At 47.8% G+C, this 22751-nt stretch overlaps 1 protein-coding gene across 1 annotated transcript in view; it reads right to left on the bottom strand.

Moving 5' to 3' along the window:
* Nucleotides 1–22751, bottom strand: part of CD164 (CD164 molecule) — a 206463-nt gene that overhangs the window by 169836 nt on the left and 13876 nt on the right. Inside the window, exon 2 of the mRNA XM_085611194.1 lies at nt 5013–5093. Within this exon, the coding sequence (XP_085467320.1) occupies nt 5013–5093 (81 nt within the window). The remainder of the gene's footprint in view (nt 1–5012; nt 5094–22751) is intronic.

Below are 22751 nucleotides of genomic sequence, written 5' to 3'. Positions count from 1 at the left end.
ATAGCGCATTGCCTTTGGACAATGGGAAAGGCTACCTGAATGCGAAGCTTGGGCATTTTGCGTTTTGGTGTGTGGTGAACAGGTCTATTTCTGGGTATCCCCACATTTGAAAGAACGGAAGCAGAACTTGAGGATGTTCACATTCATGGATCTGCTGTCTTTGACGACTGAGCAGATCTGCAATTCGATTGTGTACTCCTGGGAGGTGTTCTACAAGGAGGTAGATGTTTTGCGGAATGGCCCATCTCCATATGCTTTTAGCTAGGCGTGAAAGCTGCGGAGAGTGTGTCCACCCCTGTTTTTGTATGTAATATATTGCGGTCATGTTGTCTGTACGGACCGGGACAGCTTTGCCTAAGAGTTGGCGTTGAAAGGATTTTAACGCTAGGAAGAGCGCTAGCAATTCCAGATAATTTATGTGGAGTTGTTTTTGTTGAGCGGTCCATATGCCCTAAATGGTATGATTTTGAAGATAAGCTCCCCAGCCGGTGAGCGATGCGTCTGTTGAGCACTATCTGTGGAACCGGGTCGAGGAACGTCGGCCCTTTGGAAAGATTTTGAGTGTTCCACCACTGCAGAGAGCGATGTGTGCGGCTGTCCAACACCAGATCTGTTAGCTGACATTGAGCCTGGTTCTACCAACGTGCCAAACACTCCTGTAAGGGATGCATCAGGAGTCTTGAGTAAAGGGACAACGAGAATGCAAGATGCCATCATCCCGATCAACTGCATGAACACTCGAGCTGGTAATGAGTGTCGCGGCGTAAATATTGATATGAGGGCTTGCATGGTGCTAATTCTGACTGGGTTGGGATATGCTAGAGCTTTTGAAGTGTTTATTGTAGCTCCTAGATATTGTTGTGTTGTGGACGGTTGGAGATGGGATTTGGAGAGGTTGCCTGAATCCCAAACCGTGAAGCAACTGGATTGTTTTGTATGTGTGTTGAACACAGCTGCTGTGTGACTTGACTTTTATGAGCTAGTCGTCCAGGTAAGGGAAAACGTGAATATGTTGTTTTCGTAAGTGAGCCCCCACTACTGCGAGGCACTTGGTGAAGACTCTGGGTGCTGTGGTCACCCCGAATGAGAGGACTTTGAATTGGTAGTGTTGGCCGTTTATCACAAGCCGGAGGTATTTCCTGTGAGCGGGGTGAAAGAGAATATGAAAGTAGGCGTCCTTTAAATCCGGAGTGGACAGAACGTCGCCTTGTTGAAGTAGTGGGAGTACTTGTTGGAGAGTGACCATATGGAAATGGTATGACTGAATGTATAGATTTAATGGTCTGATGTCCAGTATTGGTCTGAGAGAGACGTCCTTTTTTGGGATTAGAAAGTACACTCCTGTGCCTTGATGAGGCAGAGGGACTGGTTCTATTGCATGTTTTTAAAACAGGGAGAGAGCCTCGTGTTTGAGAAGAGAGATATTCTGAGGATATTGGGCGTTCTCTGGGAGGAATGTTTGGTGGAGTACCAGTGAGTTCCAAGCAAAAACCATACTGGATAATTTGTTTCACCTACTTGTCTGTTGTAATGGAAATCCAGACAGGTAGGAACTGTGACAGGCGTCCCCTGACAGGAGTGGAATGGTCGGGGGAAGTCACTGCTTGGTTGCAGGGGAAGTGCGGGTGGAATTATTTTTGCTCCCTATTGTTTCCTCTATATCCTCCTCGATAGTACCCTCGGGAGGAAGGTTGATTTTGTTTTTTGTAAGTAGAGGAGGTATTCTCCGATTACAATGTTTTGGAGCCACCCCTATAGAAGGAGTGACGAAAGGAGCCTCTGTTAGAGGGTAGTTGTAGGGCTCCCATAATTTGGCAGTTTCTGTATCTTTCTTCATTTTTTCTAATGAAGAATCTACATTTGGTCCAAAAAGGGGTTGTTGGTCAAAGGGCTGGTTTAGTATAGCGGACTGTACCTCTTGCTTGAATCCGGAGATTCGAAGCCAAGCATGGCGGTGTAGCAAGATGCTGGTGTTAATATCACAGGATGCGGAATCTAGTGCACATTTTATAGAGGTGTTTGTAAATAATTTACCCTCTTGAATGAGGTAGTTGGCTTTACCCTTGTATTGATCTGGTAAATGCTGTATTAGCTTTTGTAGTTCATCATAGCGGGCTCTGTAATAGCGTGCTAGAAGGGCTTGCGCATTGGCAATACGCCAACTATTTGCGGACTGTTACGCAATTAGTTTGCCTGAAGCGTCTAGAAGCTTTGACTCCTAATCAGGACGAGGTGCGTTTCCTGTGGCTTGTGAATTGGCTCACTTGCAGGCATTAGATACAACAAGGGAGTCCAGGGGCACTTGACCCTTAATATAAACTGGGTCAGTAGGAGCAGCTTTATATTTTTTTATCAACTCTTGGGGTAAGTATTCGTGCTCCGAGTCCTTGAATACTTCATTAGTGCGCTTTAGCATGCCTTTTAGCATTGGCAACGTATTAGTAGATTTTTGTCATGGAGCGAATGTTTCAATGAGAAAATCCTCTTCTAGTGGGTCAGTGTGTATTTCCACTCCATGATATAGAGCTGCCCTATTGATGAGTTGTGCAAATCCATTATCATTATCAGGTGGTGATGGTCTGGAGGAATATAGGTCCGGATCATAACTATTGTCTGGGTCTAATAATTGTCCCATGGATCTGGGTCTTGTGGTATGGTGTGATGGTTGTTATCCCCATCCCTGTGTCCATCCCTATACCTATAGTCATCCATGTTATTATCCCCCTGTGGTTGAGGTAGAAATGAGGTGGTGGTGAGTTATATGGAGATATTATTAAGTTTGGATTAATAGGTGGAGGAGAGGGAGGTATGTAAGGGGGAGAGGGGTTATTACCCATGTCCTTGTTCTTTTTGAGAGGTATATGGTATTCCTCTGAAAAGTCCTGTTCACGTTTCTTAGGAAGGGTTGCTACAAGATGTCCAGTAGTTGGATCAATATGCAGTTTCTTTTGCTTGGGATCCATTGGTTCTTGTAAAGGAAGTTCTTTAGCTGGTATTCCCTTTTATTTAGTTGTTTCAGAGGGTATTTTATGGATAGTCTCTGAAGCCTTAAGAGGAGTGGTCTGTTTTTTCGGTTCTGAATCCTTTGGCGCATGTTGTTTATGCGCCGAAGGTTTGTGTAAAGGCTCGTCTTTTGTAACTTTCGGTTTCGAAGGTTTGTCTTTAGGTTTTGGATCTGAAAGCTTATCTTTGGGTTTCGGCTCCAAAGATTTGGGCTTAATTATTGCAGGATCCAAAATTTTTGGTTTATGAGATTTCGGGTGACAGTCTTTTGGTGCCGAAGATGCCTTCGTTGCCGGTATCGAAGCATTGGAACCATGCTTGGATTTAGTTTTTGGCGCCAGAGATGGGTTTTCGGTACCGTGGGGACGGCTCGATCCCGAACCGGAGGCTATGTCTTTTGGTTTCATAGCCGGACCGGAGGGCAGGGCATCTGAATCATGTTTTTGGTGTTTGCCTAGGCCCAAGGGCGAAGGTAGTACCGGAGCCTTCATGGGTTTTCCGGTGACTTGGGGCTTGTTACTCATAGTTCGTTAACCTGGAGTGATTTGCGAGTCTTCCTCCATGTCGGAGTCATCTGCTTCAGACACGGAGATTTCTACCTCTTGTTCGGCGCTGTGCTGATGACTCGCACTGTTCTCCGAAGATGTCCGGTACCGGGCTAGTGCCGCGTCTCATCTCGTGACGTTGAGCCCGACAGTCATGAATTGTTTTCTTCGATCGGAATGATCGACAGGCTTCGCAGCTACTTTCTTCGTGCTCCGGGGATAGGCACAGATTACAAACCTCGTGTAGATCTGTGTGTGGAAATTTAGCACCACATCCAGGGCATTTTTGAAATGGAGTCAGTTTCATAGACTGCTGGCGCGGTCGGCGCAGGTAGGCCTTGCGGCCTGCGTCGAAGCTCCCGATCAAAGGTGTTGGATTTCAACGATGCGCGTCAAAGGGGTAAAACGTGATCTAAACAATACCGTCGAGGGGTAATGATTGCACGTCAAAAAGGTTCGAAGACTATACCGAACCGCAGCAATGCACATCCGAACCCGATGGCGGAAAAAAAAAACCAATCTAGAGATGGAGTCGATGCCCATGCGCACTATCGTCCTAAGGAGGAGTCACCTACCTCGTGACTACAAAGACTTTCTCCAAGACAAAAACAAAGTGCAAACATCAGAGCCCAACACCAGATGGCGATCTATGCACAACAATACAATCTACAGCTCATATATTCCTCCAACAACATTAACATAACATGCAGCAGGTAGAGGTCGCTCTGTATGTGATATTTGTTAGAAAAAAGAGCCATGAAAGAAACAAAGGGTGTGAAGTCAGTTTGCCTGTTACAAGGATTTATGCTGACTTGTATTGTTTTTAATGAAAAAGTTGTTGATTAGCCACAGCCATTTTGAATACTCATGTTATACTTACACTTGCACTTATGGTCTATTTAGTTGCATGTTTTTATTGGCACTTACCAGCAATGATTTATAAACTACTAGTTCAGTGTCTGAGAAATTTCTATTATTCGCATCTGCCAAGACTTTCCCTATTTGAGTTTGTTGCAGTCATGGGTGTATTTTCCATTACTGCTTAAAGGACAGCAATCCATAAAATATAAAGCACTGGTCTATACTTGCTAGCTCGGCGAAGCAATGTCTCACTGAGTACTTATTTGGATACTTTTGTTTCAGTACAAATGTTCCAGGCTTAAAGTAGGTGTGCAACGTTAAGTTTTCTTTCACAGGGTAAGAGCAGGAAAGGTCAAGCCGCGTGCCCTTTCCGGCAGAAAAAACTGAATAAAGAGGGGCTACAAGGAGTACACACGAGCAGAGGTGTAGGTGTGCAAGGGTATATCAGAGTCAAATTCTTAACTAGTTGGAAAAAGAAGGAGATCAGAAAGATGGAGTAAAGGCTATACCAGTGTCAATAGAAAAATGAACTAAATCTTTTGAAAACAAATTTCCTCAAGAAATATTGCTTTGCCATTTTGCCAAAACAAATGAAGTACTTACCAAGTGAGCAGGTTTGCCATGTACAATTTAGACTAGTGACATTGAGGCAGTCTTCACAGGAACGGAAGTCTCCACAGTCAGCTGAAACCACAAACATCAGTAAATAGGTTAAACTGAAGAAATTAAAAATTAGATTAGAACTAGAATATACAAACTTTGATTTAAAAAACAAAAAAATACTTTTGCATAATTTCAAAAATATACTTCACAGAATGACTTAATTCCAGTTTTTGTCATTACAAAACTGCAGATGTCATTACTGCGAGAACTTTTAAAAACAGTACGCCACACTCCAAGCTAGTCTTACTGTGTTGAAGAATAGGATTCAGGGCAAAGGTGAAAGGTCAATTTTGGAGAGAATTATAAGCCCCCCTTTAAGCTAGCAGGGCAACTTATAAAATTCAAATTCTGTTAAAGTAAGCCCCCAAACTTGCAATTGTTTCCCCCATTTCAGTCAATGGATTACCACCGACCAGAATTGGTGATAAACTGCTATTGTTTTTCCGAATGCATTCCAGTTGCAAAACAATCGGACATCCCCCCCCCCTTGCAACTCGCTATTAGAAAGGGACGCATGTGGTACGCCCCTTCCCAATAGCTACTCACAAACCCTATTCTGCAAGTTGGTAACCGGTTACTGACTCGCAAAATAGTGTTGGTACATGTCAAAAGCCGATTTAGCGGTCGCAAATGGGCTGAATTTCCGTTTGCAACTGCTAAAAAAAGATGCATATGTGCCCCTTAGTGTTCCATTTTTGCATTTTACGCAGAGTAAATGTTTACCTACAGGTAATTATGCAGTGCGTTGTAAGTTCCATTTATCGAAAAATGTAAATCCTTTGCGCACTGCCGAATTACTGACCTAGACAATTGGGTTTGTTTGTATGGCCGAAAAGGGCAAATTATTTCTCTTTGAATTTCAAAAGCAAAAGTTTTGAAGTAAAATTATATTTACTTTGGAACTTCCGAATTCGGTTTGAAGCAAAGGGTTCGAGTTCAAATGTAAAAACCCATCAAGCTTGTTAAAAAATGACTTTACTTACTGTATTATGGTTATGAAAGTTAACAACAAAATTGTGGGAAAAAGATTAGAGTTTTTTCTAAAATAAACTGACCAAGAAGGAATAGGGCATGAGGATAATCAAGAGTCTTAACAAAAGGATCCTAATAAATACTTGGAATTCCATCAACCCTCAAAAAACTAAGATCAAGGAGGGCCTGCTGCATTTTGCTGGTTGTGCTGCGGGTCATCATTGTCAGTTAATGTGCTCACCCCAAAAACAAGAGACAAACACATTTCCCTTGGCATCTTTTAATAAGGTGTAACATTTCTGAACCATGTCTCACTAATAGCAAGTTATGTCAGACCGCTAGATGGAACATTTCCCACTAACTGGTTTCAAAGAAAGGCACGGCAAACAGTAAGGTCAGCCTGATTTCAGGTTGTTTCTCTATTCCCTCTGCTTGCAGCGTCTGCTTCGATCATATGAAACAGAAAGATAGAAGTTTTTATTATCTTGGCTAAACGCGCCCAAATTACCATAGTTATAAGAAATATACAGGCTTTAGTCAACTATAGGTATTGTCAGAGCAGAGGTGATTTTGAGAGGGACAAACACCAACAATGATCTTTTATGAGCCAGTAAGGCCCTTAATAGAGTAATCCCTATCCCAGGCATGTAAGTCTTCCTGTGCTCGTTCAAGCAATGGAGAAATATTGGTGTTGTGTTCGACCACTGGTTAGAGTCACTGGAGATAAGGATGCCAGGGTATTTAAAGCAATCGATTTGCGAGCACACTGGCCCTCTCTATCCAACAATCCCCAACCACTCCCAGCAACAGGTTATACATCAACTTGCCTTAATGAACCAGTAGCCCGGATACATCTCAAAATACTTTAAATATGTTCATTAAGGCGAGGTCTGAAGACGTTCAGTCTCAGGAGAACCAGAAGCATGCTGTCAGTGTATAGGGACACAGTCTTCTACATTACTGTTTCAAAGAAACCCCCTTACCTGGGTGCCATGCATTATCCAATGGATCAGAGGCTCAATAACCAGAGGGAACAGTAGCAGGGAGAGGGATATCCCCGTCTAGTACTCAACGCCATCGGAATTGGTGAAAAAAGAAAGCCGTGGACAAGCCCATGTGGCTGTATAAAACAGCTCAACCATTCTTCTCTTTTTCCTTACACTGCACTGAAGTCAGCCAATTATAGCCTCCAAGCGAGTGTGGACAGAGACACTTCAAGTTGCCCAGTAGGACACCCCTCTCATAGCCTTGAACAAGAATATTGCACAGGTGCTAATAATTGGGGGAACCAGAGTCTGTGTCAAGGCCAATGGGAGACTGAAGAGATGAGCTGCAGCACAGAAAATGCACTGCACAATAAAGGATAAGACCTTCTGAAATCTTAACAAGTAAAAACGTTAACATCTACAGTAAAGTAGCCCTGAACCTGCAGCGAAGCGCACCCAAAGCGGTACAAGTAAATCTGGGCTCATGGTCAGGCTGGCACTGGCCCTGCCTCAAAGCCAATAACTCATGTTAGCTTTTATGCTCAAAACATAGCATGAGGAAAGCAAAAGAAGGCCCAGTTTCAACATAATTTTGTGTTGCTTTGCAAGTGTTGTACACCAGCAGGACCTGGCCTGTGTACAGTCCTGGTTTCGACTGGGAAGACAGTATTCATTTTGCCATTTGAGACTTTTCCACAATTAAAACATTAGCAGACAAGAAAGGAATCTGCTCTGCAATAACACAGGAACAATAAATAGTGCATTTTATCTTATGCATTAATAACAATTGAAGTACAGAGACTAATATCAGGTGTGTAAAGAGGGGCAGACAAGGCCAAGGCAACTGTTAGATCCCATTCTACCTTTCCGTCTTCCCCAATAGAGCTCCTGAAGTAAGAAAAACAAAGAAGTTATTTTTTCAGAAGGTATCTAAAATGACAAAACCTTTCCACTGAAAAAGAAGAAAATGTAGTAAAAATAATGAGGTAGCAGAAACTACTACAATACACAAGGTATCATGTTTTGTGGTTAGGCAGTGTGAGAATGGGTTGCTGGTTGAGTAAGGGTGTGAACCCTACTCAGCAACAGCCACAATCCCGGTCAGGGTGAACCAGTAAAGTCACTATATTGACCTGTGCTCAACCCTCTTATAGCCTGGAACAAAAGTGGTCAGGCTTAACTTAAAGGCAGTGTGTAAAGTATTCATGCAGCACACAAACAGTAATAAAGTGAGAACACAGCACAAGAAATATCCCACACCAATTTAGAAAAAGGAGTACATTTTTTAACAAATTGACACTAAAACTACATAAATCTGATCAGTAGAATTGGAGCTATGCTTTTTAAAGTTGAAGGTAAAAACTAGTGCCTAAAAGACCAAAGCACCAACCACAGACATCTACATACGCAAGAAAGGGTCAAAGTAGAAAATTATGGCCAACTGTAATGGAGAGCGAGTTGGTTAGAAAAAATGGGTTGGGCCTGGTCAGTACTCAACTTCGGACTTCGAAGAAATTTCCACAAAAAACTGTCTAAGGGGGTAGTAGTTTAGCAGGGCAAGGCTGCAGGCGGTCTCCGAGGAGGCAGTGGTGGATGACATTGCAGTGAAGATTTCCATGTTCTTACATGGTGCCTGATTTAGATCTGTCTTCCACCCGCCGTATTTAGATGTATATGTGATACACAGAAGACCAGCGATCTTCTGTGCTGGTGAACCGTCACAGTCTTGAAGGTGGGGTCCCACCAAGCAGATTTGGATGTTCCTGTTGGGCAGGCAGTGTCCGGTCAGTGAAGTACTGATGGGGGTGAGACCATGGTGGTGGGGAGACAGGTAAGTAACTTTTTTTATTACGTAAAACACATGTGTATGTGTACATATGTGTACGTAGGTTATGTGCAGTGAACATATTTTGTACATTCTGGATTGCACCCTACCAACGAACACACACACACACACCATGCAACGTATACCCGCTCACACCTACCTTCGGGTCCATCAAAATGGGGTGCCGGTCCTCACACTCAAGGTGCAATAAGTAAGGAGGGACTTGGGTGAAAGAGTAGAGGATGAAATTGCAGCTGTACCACAAAAAAGATGAGTTTCACCCCTTTCCAATGATACGAAATAGGAGGGATTCCCACCAGAATTCCCTTCGAAACAGCACACATCGAAATCTGGAGGGCGGGAATCCTAGCTGGAGTCCCAGCGTGTGCTGGAGACTATCCTGCCATAGGGGCGGGGAGCGAAGTCTTGTCGGAGTCAGCTTCTTTACCATTGCCAGCCAGCAATTAAATCGGGCAGCAGACCACCAGGGTGGTGGGCGGAAAGACCACCAAAAAAGATCACTTCAGGGGCGTGGCTCAGCAGGCCGACGTGTGCTAGCCAGCTCCGTCCAGCCCGACATTAATCCGACGCTTATCCTGGCTCCCTCGGACCTTTGACAAGTCCTGGAGGAAGCATTTCAGCGTCAGTAACCGGTGAGGGCAGTTTGGTGAGCGGCAGCGGTGACCGGAGCGGCTGGGAGCTGGAACGGACGCGTCCGCGAGGCGCGGCCTGGTGTCTGGAGGCAGAGCCGGGGAGTACATTCTGGCGAGCCCTGGAGAGGACGCGAGCTGCACGGCTGCCCTTGTGAGCCTGCGGCGCCGGAGGCCGGTTCCGACAGCCCAGTGGCGGCGGTGATTTTCGCAGGGCAGGTCGGCCCCAGGGTCTGGGCAGAAAACACCGGTGAGGAGCTAAGGGGAGGAGGGGGCGCCCTGGCCAGCGGGTAGCTTCTGCTGCGCCGGCACACCGCGCCCAGGAGTGAGGCCGGTGTCTGAGGCCCCGGGTGGGGGGAGGGGGGGGGGGGGGGGGGAGAGATCTCCTCCCTGACAGTTGGTGGCTATAGTGCCGCGGTAACGGCAGGGAGAGCGGGAGGCTCCCCCCCGCCCTTCGGGCTGGTGCCTGTGTCGGGGGACCGGCAGCTGCATCAGGCCGTGGTGGAGGGGCTTGGGAGGCCCTACAGGAGCTGTCTGGTCGCTCCTTGATCCTCGGGGTCCCGTGGTGGAGTCGACGATTGGGCCCTGTGGTACTTTAGCCTTGGGGGATTCCTGGGCCTGTAAAGAGTTCGGCCGGGAGTGTGCTCTCCCGGGGGCGCCCCGCGACGGGCCGGTGGCAAGAGCAAGACCAGGAGGGACAGCACGGCCGCAGGGTGAGGACGGCGGATCTTGACGGACCTTAGTTGCTGTGTGTGCCCTGGGCGTGGATGCAGGTTGGTCGGCCTCTATTGGTGACAGTTCCTCTGCCTTGACTGTGGTGGCGGGGCCCGTGATCGGCCGACGCGCCCCTGGGGAACGCGAGCGAGCAGTTTGGGGTCCGTAGGACGGCGTCACCGGTGTGGCCACGCAGCCTTGGCGCTCAGCGACTTCGACGGGCGGGTTGGTGCAGGGTCCATTTGCGGGCTGAGGTTCGCACCAATGGATTGCGGGCCCCAGGCCGGGGGGGGTGCCTTCCCTCCTCTCTTCCTTTCCTCACTTGGGCACGGGCCGGGTGACGGATCCACCTGTGGTGTGCCGGATCCACCTGTGGTGTGCCTGTGCAAAGGAGGCTCTGGTGCCGGTGTCCAGTCCACCTTGGCCTGAATTTGCGGAGTGTCCGTTGAAAGCCGTCATGACGAGAGACAAGGGCGGCGGTGGATCCACGAAGCATGGGCCTATAGAAAAGTTCACTGGCCCTGGAGCGACAGGTGGGGGTTCCCAAGATGCCGTACCAGACAACGCGGCCCTGATGGCGGCAATCACTCAATCCTGGGATATGCTTGATGCCAAAATTGGTGCAGTGGCAGCGGATGTTATGTTACTGCGCCAAGATTTACGGAACGCGGTGTCCCGCATCACGGAGGCAGAGACCCGCATTTCAGGGGTGGAAGACTACGTCGGGGTTCTCAAGCAGAGGGTGGCGGGTTTGGAAAGCATCCAGAAGGGCTTGGCGCTCCGGGTCGAGGATGCTGAAGGGCGGGCCCAGCGGAACAGCCTGCGCTTTGTTGGCTTCCCGGAGGGGTGCGAGAATGGCACTATGGAGCGTTTCCTTACGCGGTGGTTGGAGAGTTGGCTCCCACCGGATACGCTGTCCCGGTGCTTCGTCGTGAAGCTGGCCCAGAGAGCACTTTTTCAGAAATCCCGGTGGGGGCTCGTCCACGACCGGTGATTGCGAGACTGTTTAATTACCGCGACCGAGATACTGTGCTGAAGCAGGCCCACGCCAAAGAACCTTGGCTCTATAACAATCAAAGTATCCTGGTGTGGTTCCGGATTATACACGACTCGAGCAGCAGCAACGCCAATTGTTCATGGCGGCGAAGGCCAGACTGAGAGACCTCAATCTCCCGTATGCTTTACTATTCCCTGCCCGCTTGCGGGTGGTCTTTCTATCCCGCACCCACTTCTTTGACTCTCCGGAAAACTTCTAAGTGGACAGACGAAACCGTGCGGGTGAGCACGCCACCTGGGCTGCAGTCAGACTCATCATTAAGTGAGGGGCCATCAAAGAATTCCCGTGGACAGCGCCGGAGGGGGCATAGAAGATCGCGGTCTCAGAGGCGCTCTGTTTCCTGTAGAGCCTCTTCCCGGGAGGACCCTGCCTCCCAGCCCCAGACATTGGACCCTTGATTCTTGTGAATAGGGTGGCGCCGGGGTGCTTCTTTAATTGGACTGTGTGAATGTTTGATTTAAGTGGTATAGAGGGAGCCCTTAGGATAGCTGAAATCCACCTGTCTAGGGCTTGTGGGGGGTGGGCCTGGGTGACCTGGGCTGCAAGTTGGGGTTCCATTGGCGGGTGCAGACTGTGACCCCCCCCCCCCCCCGTTGGCGGCCTGGTGCCAACCCCGCTGCGACGGGTACTTCAGTGTTCTTGAGGTATAGGGTGGGGGGTTTGTTATGGGGAAGGGGTTTGGTTAGGGGTATGAGTTGTGCTTTTACACTGTGCCCATCAGGTCATGCACACACACGGTTGGGACCTCATATTCGTGCTACATCAATGCTTGTCACCCAATGGCTAGTGGGTCTGTAGCGGCTGGGGTGTCCCCGGGCACCCTCCGTATTGTCAGTTGGAATATGCACGGGGTTCTGGATAAAGTTAAGCGAGGGGCAGTCCTGCGTCAGGCGAAAAGGGTCAGAGCGGACATCCTCTTTTTGCAGGAAACCCATCTGATGGGCTCCAAGGCCCTGTGCCTGCAGTGTTATGGCTTCCAGCAGATCTTTCACGCTAGGTTCATGCAGGGTTCTAGGGGCTTAGCGGTCCTAATACATCGCATGGTTCCATACGTGCACACGCAACAAGGGCTGGGCCCGCAGGGGCGGTACCGGTTTCTTCGGGGCAAGATTGGGGAGGCCTCTATTGTACTGGGCTGTGTATACGCCCCTCCCCCCTTAGTGTTTCTTGGTGGAGCAGTTGCTCTCCTTATGGGCGGACATGACGGACGTGGCCTCAGTGGTGGGTGGAGATTGGAATGATGTTATGGATATGGGCAGGGACAGAAGCAGGGCAGGAGGGGTTCTGGGTGGCACTCAACCCACGAAATTGCAATCCCTGGTTATGAGCCTCGATTGCACGGGGATAGGAGGAAATGTACGTACCTCTCAGCGGTCCATAAGTCTTTCTCTAGGATAGACTATGTTTTTGTCCCCCGGGCGACTGCAACGCGTGTAATGTCCGCTGGGAACCTTCCTAGGGGACTGTCGGACCACTCACCGGTGGCCGTGGTGCTGCAGCTGGGTAGGGGGCATCAACCCTTTCACTGGCGCCTAGCCTAGCAGTATGGAATTTGCAGAATGGCAACTACGAGAGGCTTATGAGGGAGGCGATGGCGGACTACTTTGTCGCTAATGTGGGGTCGGTCTCCAGTGCAGTAACACTTTGGGTGGCACTAAAGCCCACTCTACGAGGGGTGGACATTGCATAGTGCGTGGCGGCCCGTAGAAAGCGTTGAGATGAGTTGGTTAGGGCTGAGGCGGAGGTGGAAGCACTTGAGCGTCGGAGCCGGGGGACGGACCGGAGGTGCGACAGCTACTGCTGGCGCAGCAGTCCTATGCCTCTCTGACGGATGAGGCTCGCCAAATATGGCTAGCAACACGTAGCAGAATTTGTCAATGGAGTGACAAGTCGAGCAAGTGGCTACATCGGCTCTGCCAGGGTGTTTTTCCTCCCCAGGCCATCCCGGGGGTGCTGGATGAGAGGGGGGAGCCGATAATTGACCCTATGACTATAGCGGAGAGTTTCGCCACCTACTACGCGGACTTATACAGCCCTCGTGCGTGTTTACTGGAGGCTACGGTAGACAAATTCATTGGAGGACCTCTCGCCCAGAGTGGTGTCCGATGAGACGCGCCAGCAGCTGGAGCTCCCCCTCTCGTAGGAGGAACTGGGTAAGGCCCTGGGTGAGCTCAATTCAGGGAAGGCACCGGGACCCAATGGGTTCCCCAGTGAGTTCCATCGTCGATACAATTTACAACTAGCATCTAATTTTCGGGCGGCGGTGGAGGAGGCCAGGGAGGCCAGTCGGCTCCCACCGGACTGGCGACACGCAGAGGTGGTGGTGTTCCATAAGCCTGGTCGACCCCGGAACAGCATGCTTCATACCGCCCAATCTCCCTCCTCAATGTTGAGGCCAAGGTTTTGGCCAAGGCCCTGGCTAATCGCCTTCTGCCCCACATTTCGGCTTTGGTCCACACGGACCAGGCCGGGTTCATGCCTCAGAGAGCGACGCGACAACATACGGCGGGCACACGTAGCGCTGGCAGCGGTCCGACAGACGGGGGAGCCGGCTGCACTTCTACTGGCAGACATGGACAGGGCATTTGATTCCCTGAGCTGGGTTTATCTGTTCGCCCTCCTTCGCCGGCTTAATCTCGGCCCTCGGTTCCTGTCGTATGTGATGCTCCTGTATACTGAATTGACAGCTTCGGTCCGCGTGGCGGGCGGTCTCGTCCAGCTTTCCCATCCGACAGGGCGACAGGGGGCACCCCTGTCTGGTGCCACATCTATTTGCCCTCGCCATGGAGCCGTTGGCGGCCTGGGTGCGTATAGACGCACAGTTGAAAAGATTTGAGTGGGCCCCTTGTCTATCTGTCAGGATCGCATTTTATGCGGATGATGCTTTTTAACGGCATTGGACAGGTCGGGGTGGCGCATCCTGGAGATCATGCGAATATTCGGGGAAACAACCGGGTTGTATATGAACCCCCGCAAGTCCACGCAGTGGGTCTTGGTACCTCGAGCGAGAGTTGGCACGTGGGCGTCTGCGCTACAGGTAGCGGAGGGAGCACTTAAATATCTGGGATTTTTCCTGTCAGAGGTGCCGGCGATATCGTGGGAGCGGAACTTGGCACCGGTATGGGAGCGCGTCCGTGCAGACATTAAGACCTGGTCCCGTATGCCTCTAACTATATATGGTAGATCAGCGATCTTTAAGATGGTTGCGCTTCCCCGCCTGCTAAATCAATTACAGAATCACCCGTTCCCGATCGCGCCTCGCTGGTTCCGACTGGTGAATTTGGTGCCGGGCCGGTTCCTTTGGGGGCAGGGGTCGGTGCGTGTGGCTTTGCACACATGCTTTCTCTCCACTTACTGTGGAGGCCTGGCGACCTCAGATGTTCTTTCATACTACCAGGCCTCACACCTGTTAGTCCTCAATGAGTGGTGGTATGGGGACGGGGGGACCCGGCCTATGCAATGGAGCGGCACCTAATGGGCATCACATTCTCCACACAATCCTCTACTCGGCGACGTTGCGGGGTGCGCTGCCGTCGGTGTCAAGGGTTGTCTTCCAAGTCTGGCGGCAGTCTCTAAGAAGAATAGGGTGGTGGAATACACTAACTGGGGAGACTCCTCTGTGGCACAGCGAACGCCTGCCTGACCTGGAGGCCCTACAGGGCTTCAGGGGATGGGATGCTATAGGTATTTCCATCCTGGTAGATGTAGTGCAGAATGGGTTTCTTAAATCGTTTCGGGATCTGCAGGAAGAATTTTGCATGCCTCGGACACAGTTTTACCGGTACCTCCAGCTCCGCCATGCGCTTTCCCCCAGCCTGGAGGGTCTCGACTCCATCCCCGAGTTTAGCCCGTTGGAGGCGAAGGTCTTCATGGGTGACCTCGAAACCAATATACATCAGTCCCTGGTCACCCACAGTGTGCCTACGTTGGAAAAGTTATGGAAGATGTGGAAGGAGGACGTGGGTATATTGGAGGAAGAAGATTGGGAGGGAGGCCCCAGCCGCCCCTCGGGGAGCGGCCATAGCGATGCGCCTCCGACTCATCAAATTCAAGTACCTCCACCGGGTTTACTATACTCTGCTTCGACTGAATTGGGCGGGCCTGGTTGCCTCCTCTGAATGCCTCCGGTGTGGTGGGGCGGAGGGCACATTCCTGCATACGGTCTGGCAATGGTCGTCGCTGGATCGTTTCTGGAGGGGAGTTTTTTCTTGCCTATCTGTTCTGGGGTGGTTGCTCCAACGCACGCCACAGCTCACCCTGCTGCATGCAATGGACAGAATCGGGGGCAATCTTTATAAACAGCATCTTATGCAGCTGGGCCTCACGTCGGCGAAACGTGATCATTGCCAGGATGTGGAAGGACACGCAGGCCCGCCTCGGTGGCTGCCTGGAAAAATGGCCTGGACTTCGGCATGGGGCTGGAGCAGCCCGTATTTGTGGCCCGGGGATGTCCGCATAAGCATTACAAAATTTGGAAGCAGTGGGCGGACTATAGAGGCCTGTGGCTGGAGCTTCCAATTACAACATAGGATATCCCAGTGGAATGAAGGTAGAGATGGGGCGGTTGGGCCTGGCACCTGGGGGATGGGGGGGTTGCCTGGGGTGTTTTTGTGCTAAGAGTGGGATGGTCTCTCTTCAGTTCTGGTATTTTGTATGTTTCTTTCCTTTTTGGTCCTTGGTTATCGGCGGGTGGGCGGTCATCAGTGGGAATTGCGCAACTCTGGGGGGGGGGGGGGGGGCGTCGGGGTTGATATCCGGAGCGACACTCAATGTCAACGATAGTGGTTGTTTGGTTTATAAAAAGGTCAATTGCGGTCATGCCAATGTATAACTGGATACTGCAGTGGTCTCTGGGGTACAGAGCCCTGCGTTTATTGTGCAAATTGACAATAAAAATTTTGTTAAAAAAAAATAGATCACTCCGTTGCAGTCCCACCAAGATCTAAAATCAGGCAATTGGTCTTGATTTTAGAAGTGGAAAATCTCCAGCGGGGCGAGGCTGCAGCCGATGAGGGCTCCACGAGGTCAGATCCCCCTTCTGCGAAGGACCGCTGAACAGGATTTGCTGCTGTAGAGAAGAACATAGCCAGAGCTGCTGTAAAGATGTTCTTTAACCGTACCAGAATACATGTACATAGTTACACATTTTGAACAATCCCACCCTGGCACCATACAGTATTCCCCTATCTTCCACTCCTCATGGTCAAATGTATTCTATCAGTTCTTCCACCCTCCCCCGGAGCTCAGGTGGCGTGCACTGGTTGCCTCTATAATGATTCCACTTGCTCCAGATCTTCCCCCACTTACTCAGGGCATCCTCTGTTTGTATATACCGCCTTTTCTGCCACCATGCACCAGTCCATATCTCTTCCATTCTCCTAAAGATGGAGCCACCTCCGAGACCCACGCCCGTGCTATGTTTCTTTTGCGGATCATTTGGGCCTATGTCACCTCAGTTTGGTCTCCGCTACTCAAGTCGGTCGCCTCCCACACATTCAAGAGACCCCATTGAGGTTCGCAACGTAGCTCGTTTCCATACACTCCACTCAAACATTGAATTATTTTAGCCCAATATTCCTGGATTTTGGGGCAGGCCCATAACATGTGAAAGAATGGGCCCACCAAACTACAGCCCCTCCAGCAGGAAGCGTCCGTTATTTTCCCCATCTTTACTAGTGTGGTACATGCAATATAGGCCCTGTGAAGTATTTTTTGTTTGAACTAGGCGAAACAGGGTCTGGATGGCCACTTCACAGGGAGATGCTACAGCCTTCCGCCACTCCTCGTCCGTCAGTCAGGGATATCTGTTTCCCATTTCACTTTTAACTGGGTTAAATTGTTAGGGGTGTGGTTAATTCGTTTTTTGTATGTTAGTGAGATCGCCTTTTTAGTTAGATGTTCCTCCAGTAATCCATTTTCAAGTAGGACGATTCTGGAAGCGGGTCCCCCCCAGGGAGGACTGCTTGTAGTGCGTGTCGGAGTCGCAGATATCGAAACGCCTCCGACGGGGCCAAGTCATAGTCTTTCTGTAATCTCAGAGCATTTTTTAAGCAAAAAATCTTCCAAGTCCAAGTTTTGGATTTTGGCTAAATGGCACCTTTGGCATCACAAGGGTCCAGTACTGGGGAGGGCATTGTGGGTTGTGGCTCACGCATGTGCAGATATAAAGTAGTTGGTGGCTTTTCTGTTTTGGAGGCTTTGATCAAGAGACCTGCCAACTAGCCCTTGGAGTCAACTCTGGTAGTCATGGGTTTAAGCAGTGGAAAACCGCTCAGGCAGCAGGGCATGCCTCTGAGGGTTCGAGGCAGGCTTCAGAGCAGTCCTTTTAGGGACCGGAGATGCAGTCCTCTGAAGCACACATCAAGCCATAGCAGCAGGCAGTCCCGAGTGTCATTCTGCAGGTACAGAAAGTGAACAGAAGAGTGGGTGTGAGGGTCCAATTAGTATTCCTGGGGCCTTATTTGAAGTAGGGGTTTCTAGGAGAATTCCCTTTCAAGTGCTTGGAATTTCCTGCTTCCCCTGCCCTGGCTCCATCACAATGCACTGTTGTCAAGTCCCTTGTGTAAAGGGAGGGCACAGCTTCTTGAATTGCACGTGGGGCTATGCCCAGCTCCATTACCCAAACCCCTCAACTCTGCCATTCATGACCGATCCAGGCACACCTAATCCCTCAATTGTGTGGCAGTCTCAGAGCAATAAACAAAGTCCAACTGCCAACTACAATCAGTCATGTAACCCCGAACAGGCTGCAGGCACCAAATAGGGAAGGAAAAAGCCAACTGTCTAACAATGGCATTTTCAAAATTGTACCTAAAAGTCTGACTTTACCATTAAAGAGGATTTTAAATTACAATTTTAGACACCAAATTTGAAAGACCTACTTGCTCCTAATCAAAAGTTAGCACTTCTTAAATGTAATAAGGCAACCCAATGTTATCCTATGGGAGTGCTAGGTGTCACAGTAGTGAAAAACGAATTTGCGAGTTTTTAACTGCCAGGACACGTAAAACTTGAAAGTACATTGTCCTACTTTTTTTTACAATGTACCCTGCTTTAAGGGCTACCTAGGGCCTACCTCAGGGGTGACGTGTAATAAAAATAGAAATTAAGGCTTGGCAAGGGGGTTATTTTACCAAGTCAATCTGGCAGTTTAGAACTGCATTCAAGCTGCAATTGCAGACAGGGGACTACTTAGGTGGGTGGCACAGTAAGTGCTGCAGGCCCACAAGTAGCATTTAATTTTCAGGCCTTGGGTATTAAGTATACCACTTGAAGAGGGGCTAATAAATAAATTAGATATGCCATTCAGGTGAAAGACAATGTTACAATGCTTTAAGGAGTGAGCACAAGCACTTTGTGCACTTAACCACTGCTAATTATTGCTAAAGTCCGAAGGCCTACTGAAACAAATTTAGCAAAAATAGGAGGGGCTAAGGTAAAACATTTGGGAGCGACCCTGCACAGAGGGCCAAGTCCAACAGGCAGGAAAAACACTGTTTACTTGGGAAACAGGATGTTATTACTACAGCATGTAATCTGTCCTTCTGACTCCAACTTCTCCCTTTGGTAAATCAATTCTTCACCCTGAAGGGCACATCTGATGAAAAAGAGGGAAGAAAGAGGAGAGTGTCGATGATTTGACTCAATTTAACACGGTGTGCTAGGATGGCTCTGCTCACAAGATGGCCATTGCTAAAAGAGTGGTAAGGGACAAGCTTACAATCAGCAGGATGCAAATGTAAAACTGGATACTAACAAACAAGAGCCCACTTTGACTACTATCTTTTATCTCAAAGCAAAAAGATAAAACATGTAAGATACCCTTTCCTACTAAGAACTGTACTCACAAGAGCCATCTCACTGTGAGGAAGCCGGTCAAGTCAATGCATGTGTCCTTGCAAAGAGTGCAGAATTTGAACCACAGGAAGCTGGAGATGCTCTAATGGCAACAAGGAAGGTGGTAGGCCAGCACATGGATCACAATTCTGATATTTCTCAAATGCTGGACAGGTATGACAACTGAAGCCTTGGAGACTGCAGAAGGATGTGGAGACGTTTGAGTAATTCTCACCACAAGTATCCACTGCTCCAATTTAGGAAAGAGTTGAACACAAACCTCTTTAAAGAACACATCACAATGCAGCAACAATTTATTTGTTTGGTTTTTATTAAATAGCTCTTTTACCAAAATGCTTCCTGGTGCAGAAACGCACACAAAAAATAAAATAAATAAAATGAGAGGCACCGCCAAACAATTACCACTTGAACAACCGGGTTTGAAGTGTCCTTCTAAAGCATGCCAACTCCTTTGTCACTCGAAAAGACTGAGGTTGAGCGTTCCTAAAAGAGCGGGAAACGAAAATGCACGGCCTTGGGCTCCGATTCAGAAAGTATTTTGTACGTAGCTGTTACTTGAAGAGAAAAAGTTCACATGTAGGATAACAAGTTATGTTAAAATATTTAGCACCGAAGGAGTATGCAGTTCCTGTAGGGTGGGGAAAGAAGTGAAGGAGACTAGGTTGGTCAACACCCTTACTCAGTGGAGTGAGGGCGTCTCCCAATTTGGGAAGTGGAGTCCTCACACACCCATTTGGGTTTCATGCTTCATCATAGGGCTTTCTCCTTATCAGGCCGGCGCTGCAATGCCCGACGGGCACCCTATGAGGGGCTTTTGTCGGAGGTCTTTTTTCCAAGCCGTATAGGTGAGGTGCTTATGAGGGGCCTAGTGGTGTAGATGCGAGGTGATGCGATGAGAAATAAAACGAGGCAAGGTGGTGCTCCAAAATGAATTTTAATCTGCGAGCCCACTCGTCTCAATTAAAACCAGAATAGGGATACCGCCGATTCTAATGGTCGGAGATGTCTATATGTGTGTAGTCATGGTCAACATGTTTCTTGCCTTGTGTGTTGTGAGATCTTAAAATATTTATAGAGCGCATGCTGTCCCAGCAACGGAACGTCCCAGCACTGACTGTGTGGTAGAGTGGGAAGGAGAGGCATCATAGTGATCGGAGAATAGCCAAGTCTTCACAGCCCTTCTAAAAACCCAATGGTTTTGATAGAAATGTACAAAAATACAGGCCAGTTGCTATAGATTACTTGATGAAAGATGCAGAAATATTTGAAATTAGTCCGATTTTCAACCTGTAACCAGTTTTCGATTATCTGATATGGGAAACTATGGGGGGAGTTCTAGAGAATTGTTGCCAGATTTGAATATCTGTCATTTGTGCAGCTTATATTTAGGCTGAGCTAAATAAAGTGGACTACAGTAATTCAGTTGAAAGCAAATACGGGCTAAGGACTGGAAAGCGAGCTTCAATAGGCATGAGAGAAAGTATCTTCCGGAGGATTTTCATGCCCAAAGCAGGAGGACGTTAAGTTAGTAGTCTGAGCAACCCAATATCCACCTACCTCTCTTATCACTGTACGCTTGGCTTTGACCTGTACAGCTTCCTGCTGCCTTTTTTGTATAGGTTCACACTATACAAACAGTGCATACATATCAGAGTAGGCCTCTTAAGACATAACTGAATGGAATTTCCACATGCTCAACGACTGCCATTTCAGATGAATACCCCAATAGCACCAGTCACTCCCAGGAATATCATGATTTACATTGGGAATTTTAATCTTTAGGAGACTTTGTTCAAGCCCAACAGATCTCACCCCTAAAGTATGGCTAACATATCTTTTGCACAGTTTGCCAAACCACAGTAGATCTACGATGGCAATTTAAGAAACTGTTTGACCTCCTTAATGAAATAGAGAAGCAACTGTATCTTAGGAGCCTACAAAGCTCAAGATTTCAAAGCAAAGTAAAGTTGTGTATTTCTGAGTTACGAGCTCCATGAGTATGTGATGAGTGGAGCTAGATGTGGGTGAAGGGGGGGCCTAATATAAATACCCGATATTAAGAAAGGTTCCAAATAAAATCTTGAGCAAGGCCATTCTGCCTTAGTGAAATATGGTTTGGAGTGGGAGAAGGACAATTAGGAATGGTGGGCCCCTTAACCTCATGCAGTCTGCCTATGGATAGCTGGAGGAGATCAGAAGTGCAAAGTGGGATGATATCAATCCATGTTGCGAGTGTAATGTGGAGTAATAATTAGCAAACGTATGCATAAATACAAGCATTTCTTTTTAAATGGTATTTGTATTAGATTTTGGATGAAATGCTGGTAGAAAATCTGGGTTGCTCTGCGTAACTTTATGTTACTGTGTTTTAACACTGGTTGCTTCAGAGCAAAGTGAAATTGGTTTTGAAGACATCTCTACAAAGACACCATTAGCCAATGCAGAGGTCGCTTTTCCTCAGGGGAGTTGGAAGAGCCAGAACACGATGTGGAAGGATTGGCAAAGTGGACTTGTTGATCAAGGCAAAACTTAACATTTAAAAATGCTTTAGAGAATAGGGTAGGAATATTAAGGCAAGAAGGAGTTCGATCAGACTGTGGTTGAAAATACAGGAGTAATAGGGTACGTTTTTTGACTTGGTATTTTAAAGAGCCCAAAGAAGTAAGCAAGGGTAAAAGCAGTAGTGAAGAGTTGATAGAGTTGATATGGTCGGTATATAGGACTGTATATCTCTGTTAAAAACAAACATCTTGTTAAAGTACTGGGATTTCAGCTGCTATAATACACCTCAAAATATGTTGCCATGGTTGGATGGCTATTATGGCTAAAAATAAACAAATAAAACTTGGCAATTTAATAACCTGCTTGTGGATTACTGGGGCTGATGACAATGTCATCATCCAGAGAGGGTTGTTCCATTACTGATAATGATACATGTAACCAAGGGGCAAAGATTTGCAACATTAAAAGCACTTTTGACAATCACATATAGCGGATCATAAATATCACCCCAGAATCAGGTCTTCTTAGAAGAGTACCATAACTTGTGTAACAACACACCCTCATGCAACTGACAGGTCAAACAAGTACTTATATTTGATAGATTAACATAAGCATTATTCATACGCCGTCAAATTATATCAAAAAGATGACTGACCGCTAAAAAATTATCTTATGCAAATTGAAATCAAATATGGGACCAAAGGCTGAAGAATTGATTTGACAAATAACATTTTATTAGAACATCTTTTCATGCTTGTTAAAATGTATATCTTTTATTTACATATGTAAAACGGTTGTATGCCTTGGCTCATTGAAGACATGTTTGACTATATGTAAAGTTTTATTTACAAAACAAACAATATGCATGCAAAATAGATAATATATAATATATTTAAATAAATATGTCCACCAAAATGTCCCAAGCTTTGAGAGGGAACACAAACAGCTTGTCTGCTTAAAAGCTTTCTATTTTCAAAATCGCCTCTTCATCCCGGTGACTTTATTACAGCGCCCAACACGTTTCCAGGCATTCCGCATCTTCATCAGGGGCTTGGCTTGTTCTTACACATGGCGCCATGACATCTCCTTTTATGCACGCAATTTCATTAATTAATG

Source organism: Triturus cristatus, chromosome 6 (assembly GCF_964204655.1).
Source record: "Triturus cristatus chromosome 6, aTriCri1.1, whole genome shotgun sequence".
Taxonomy (NCBI): Eukaryota; Metazoa; Chordata; class Amphibia; order Caudata; family Salamandridae; genus Triturus; species Triturus cristatus.
This window is presented reverse-complemented; position numbering and strand designations above follow the sequence as displayed.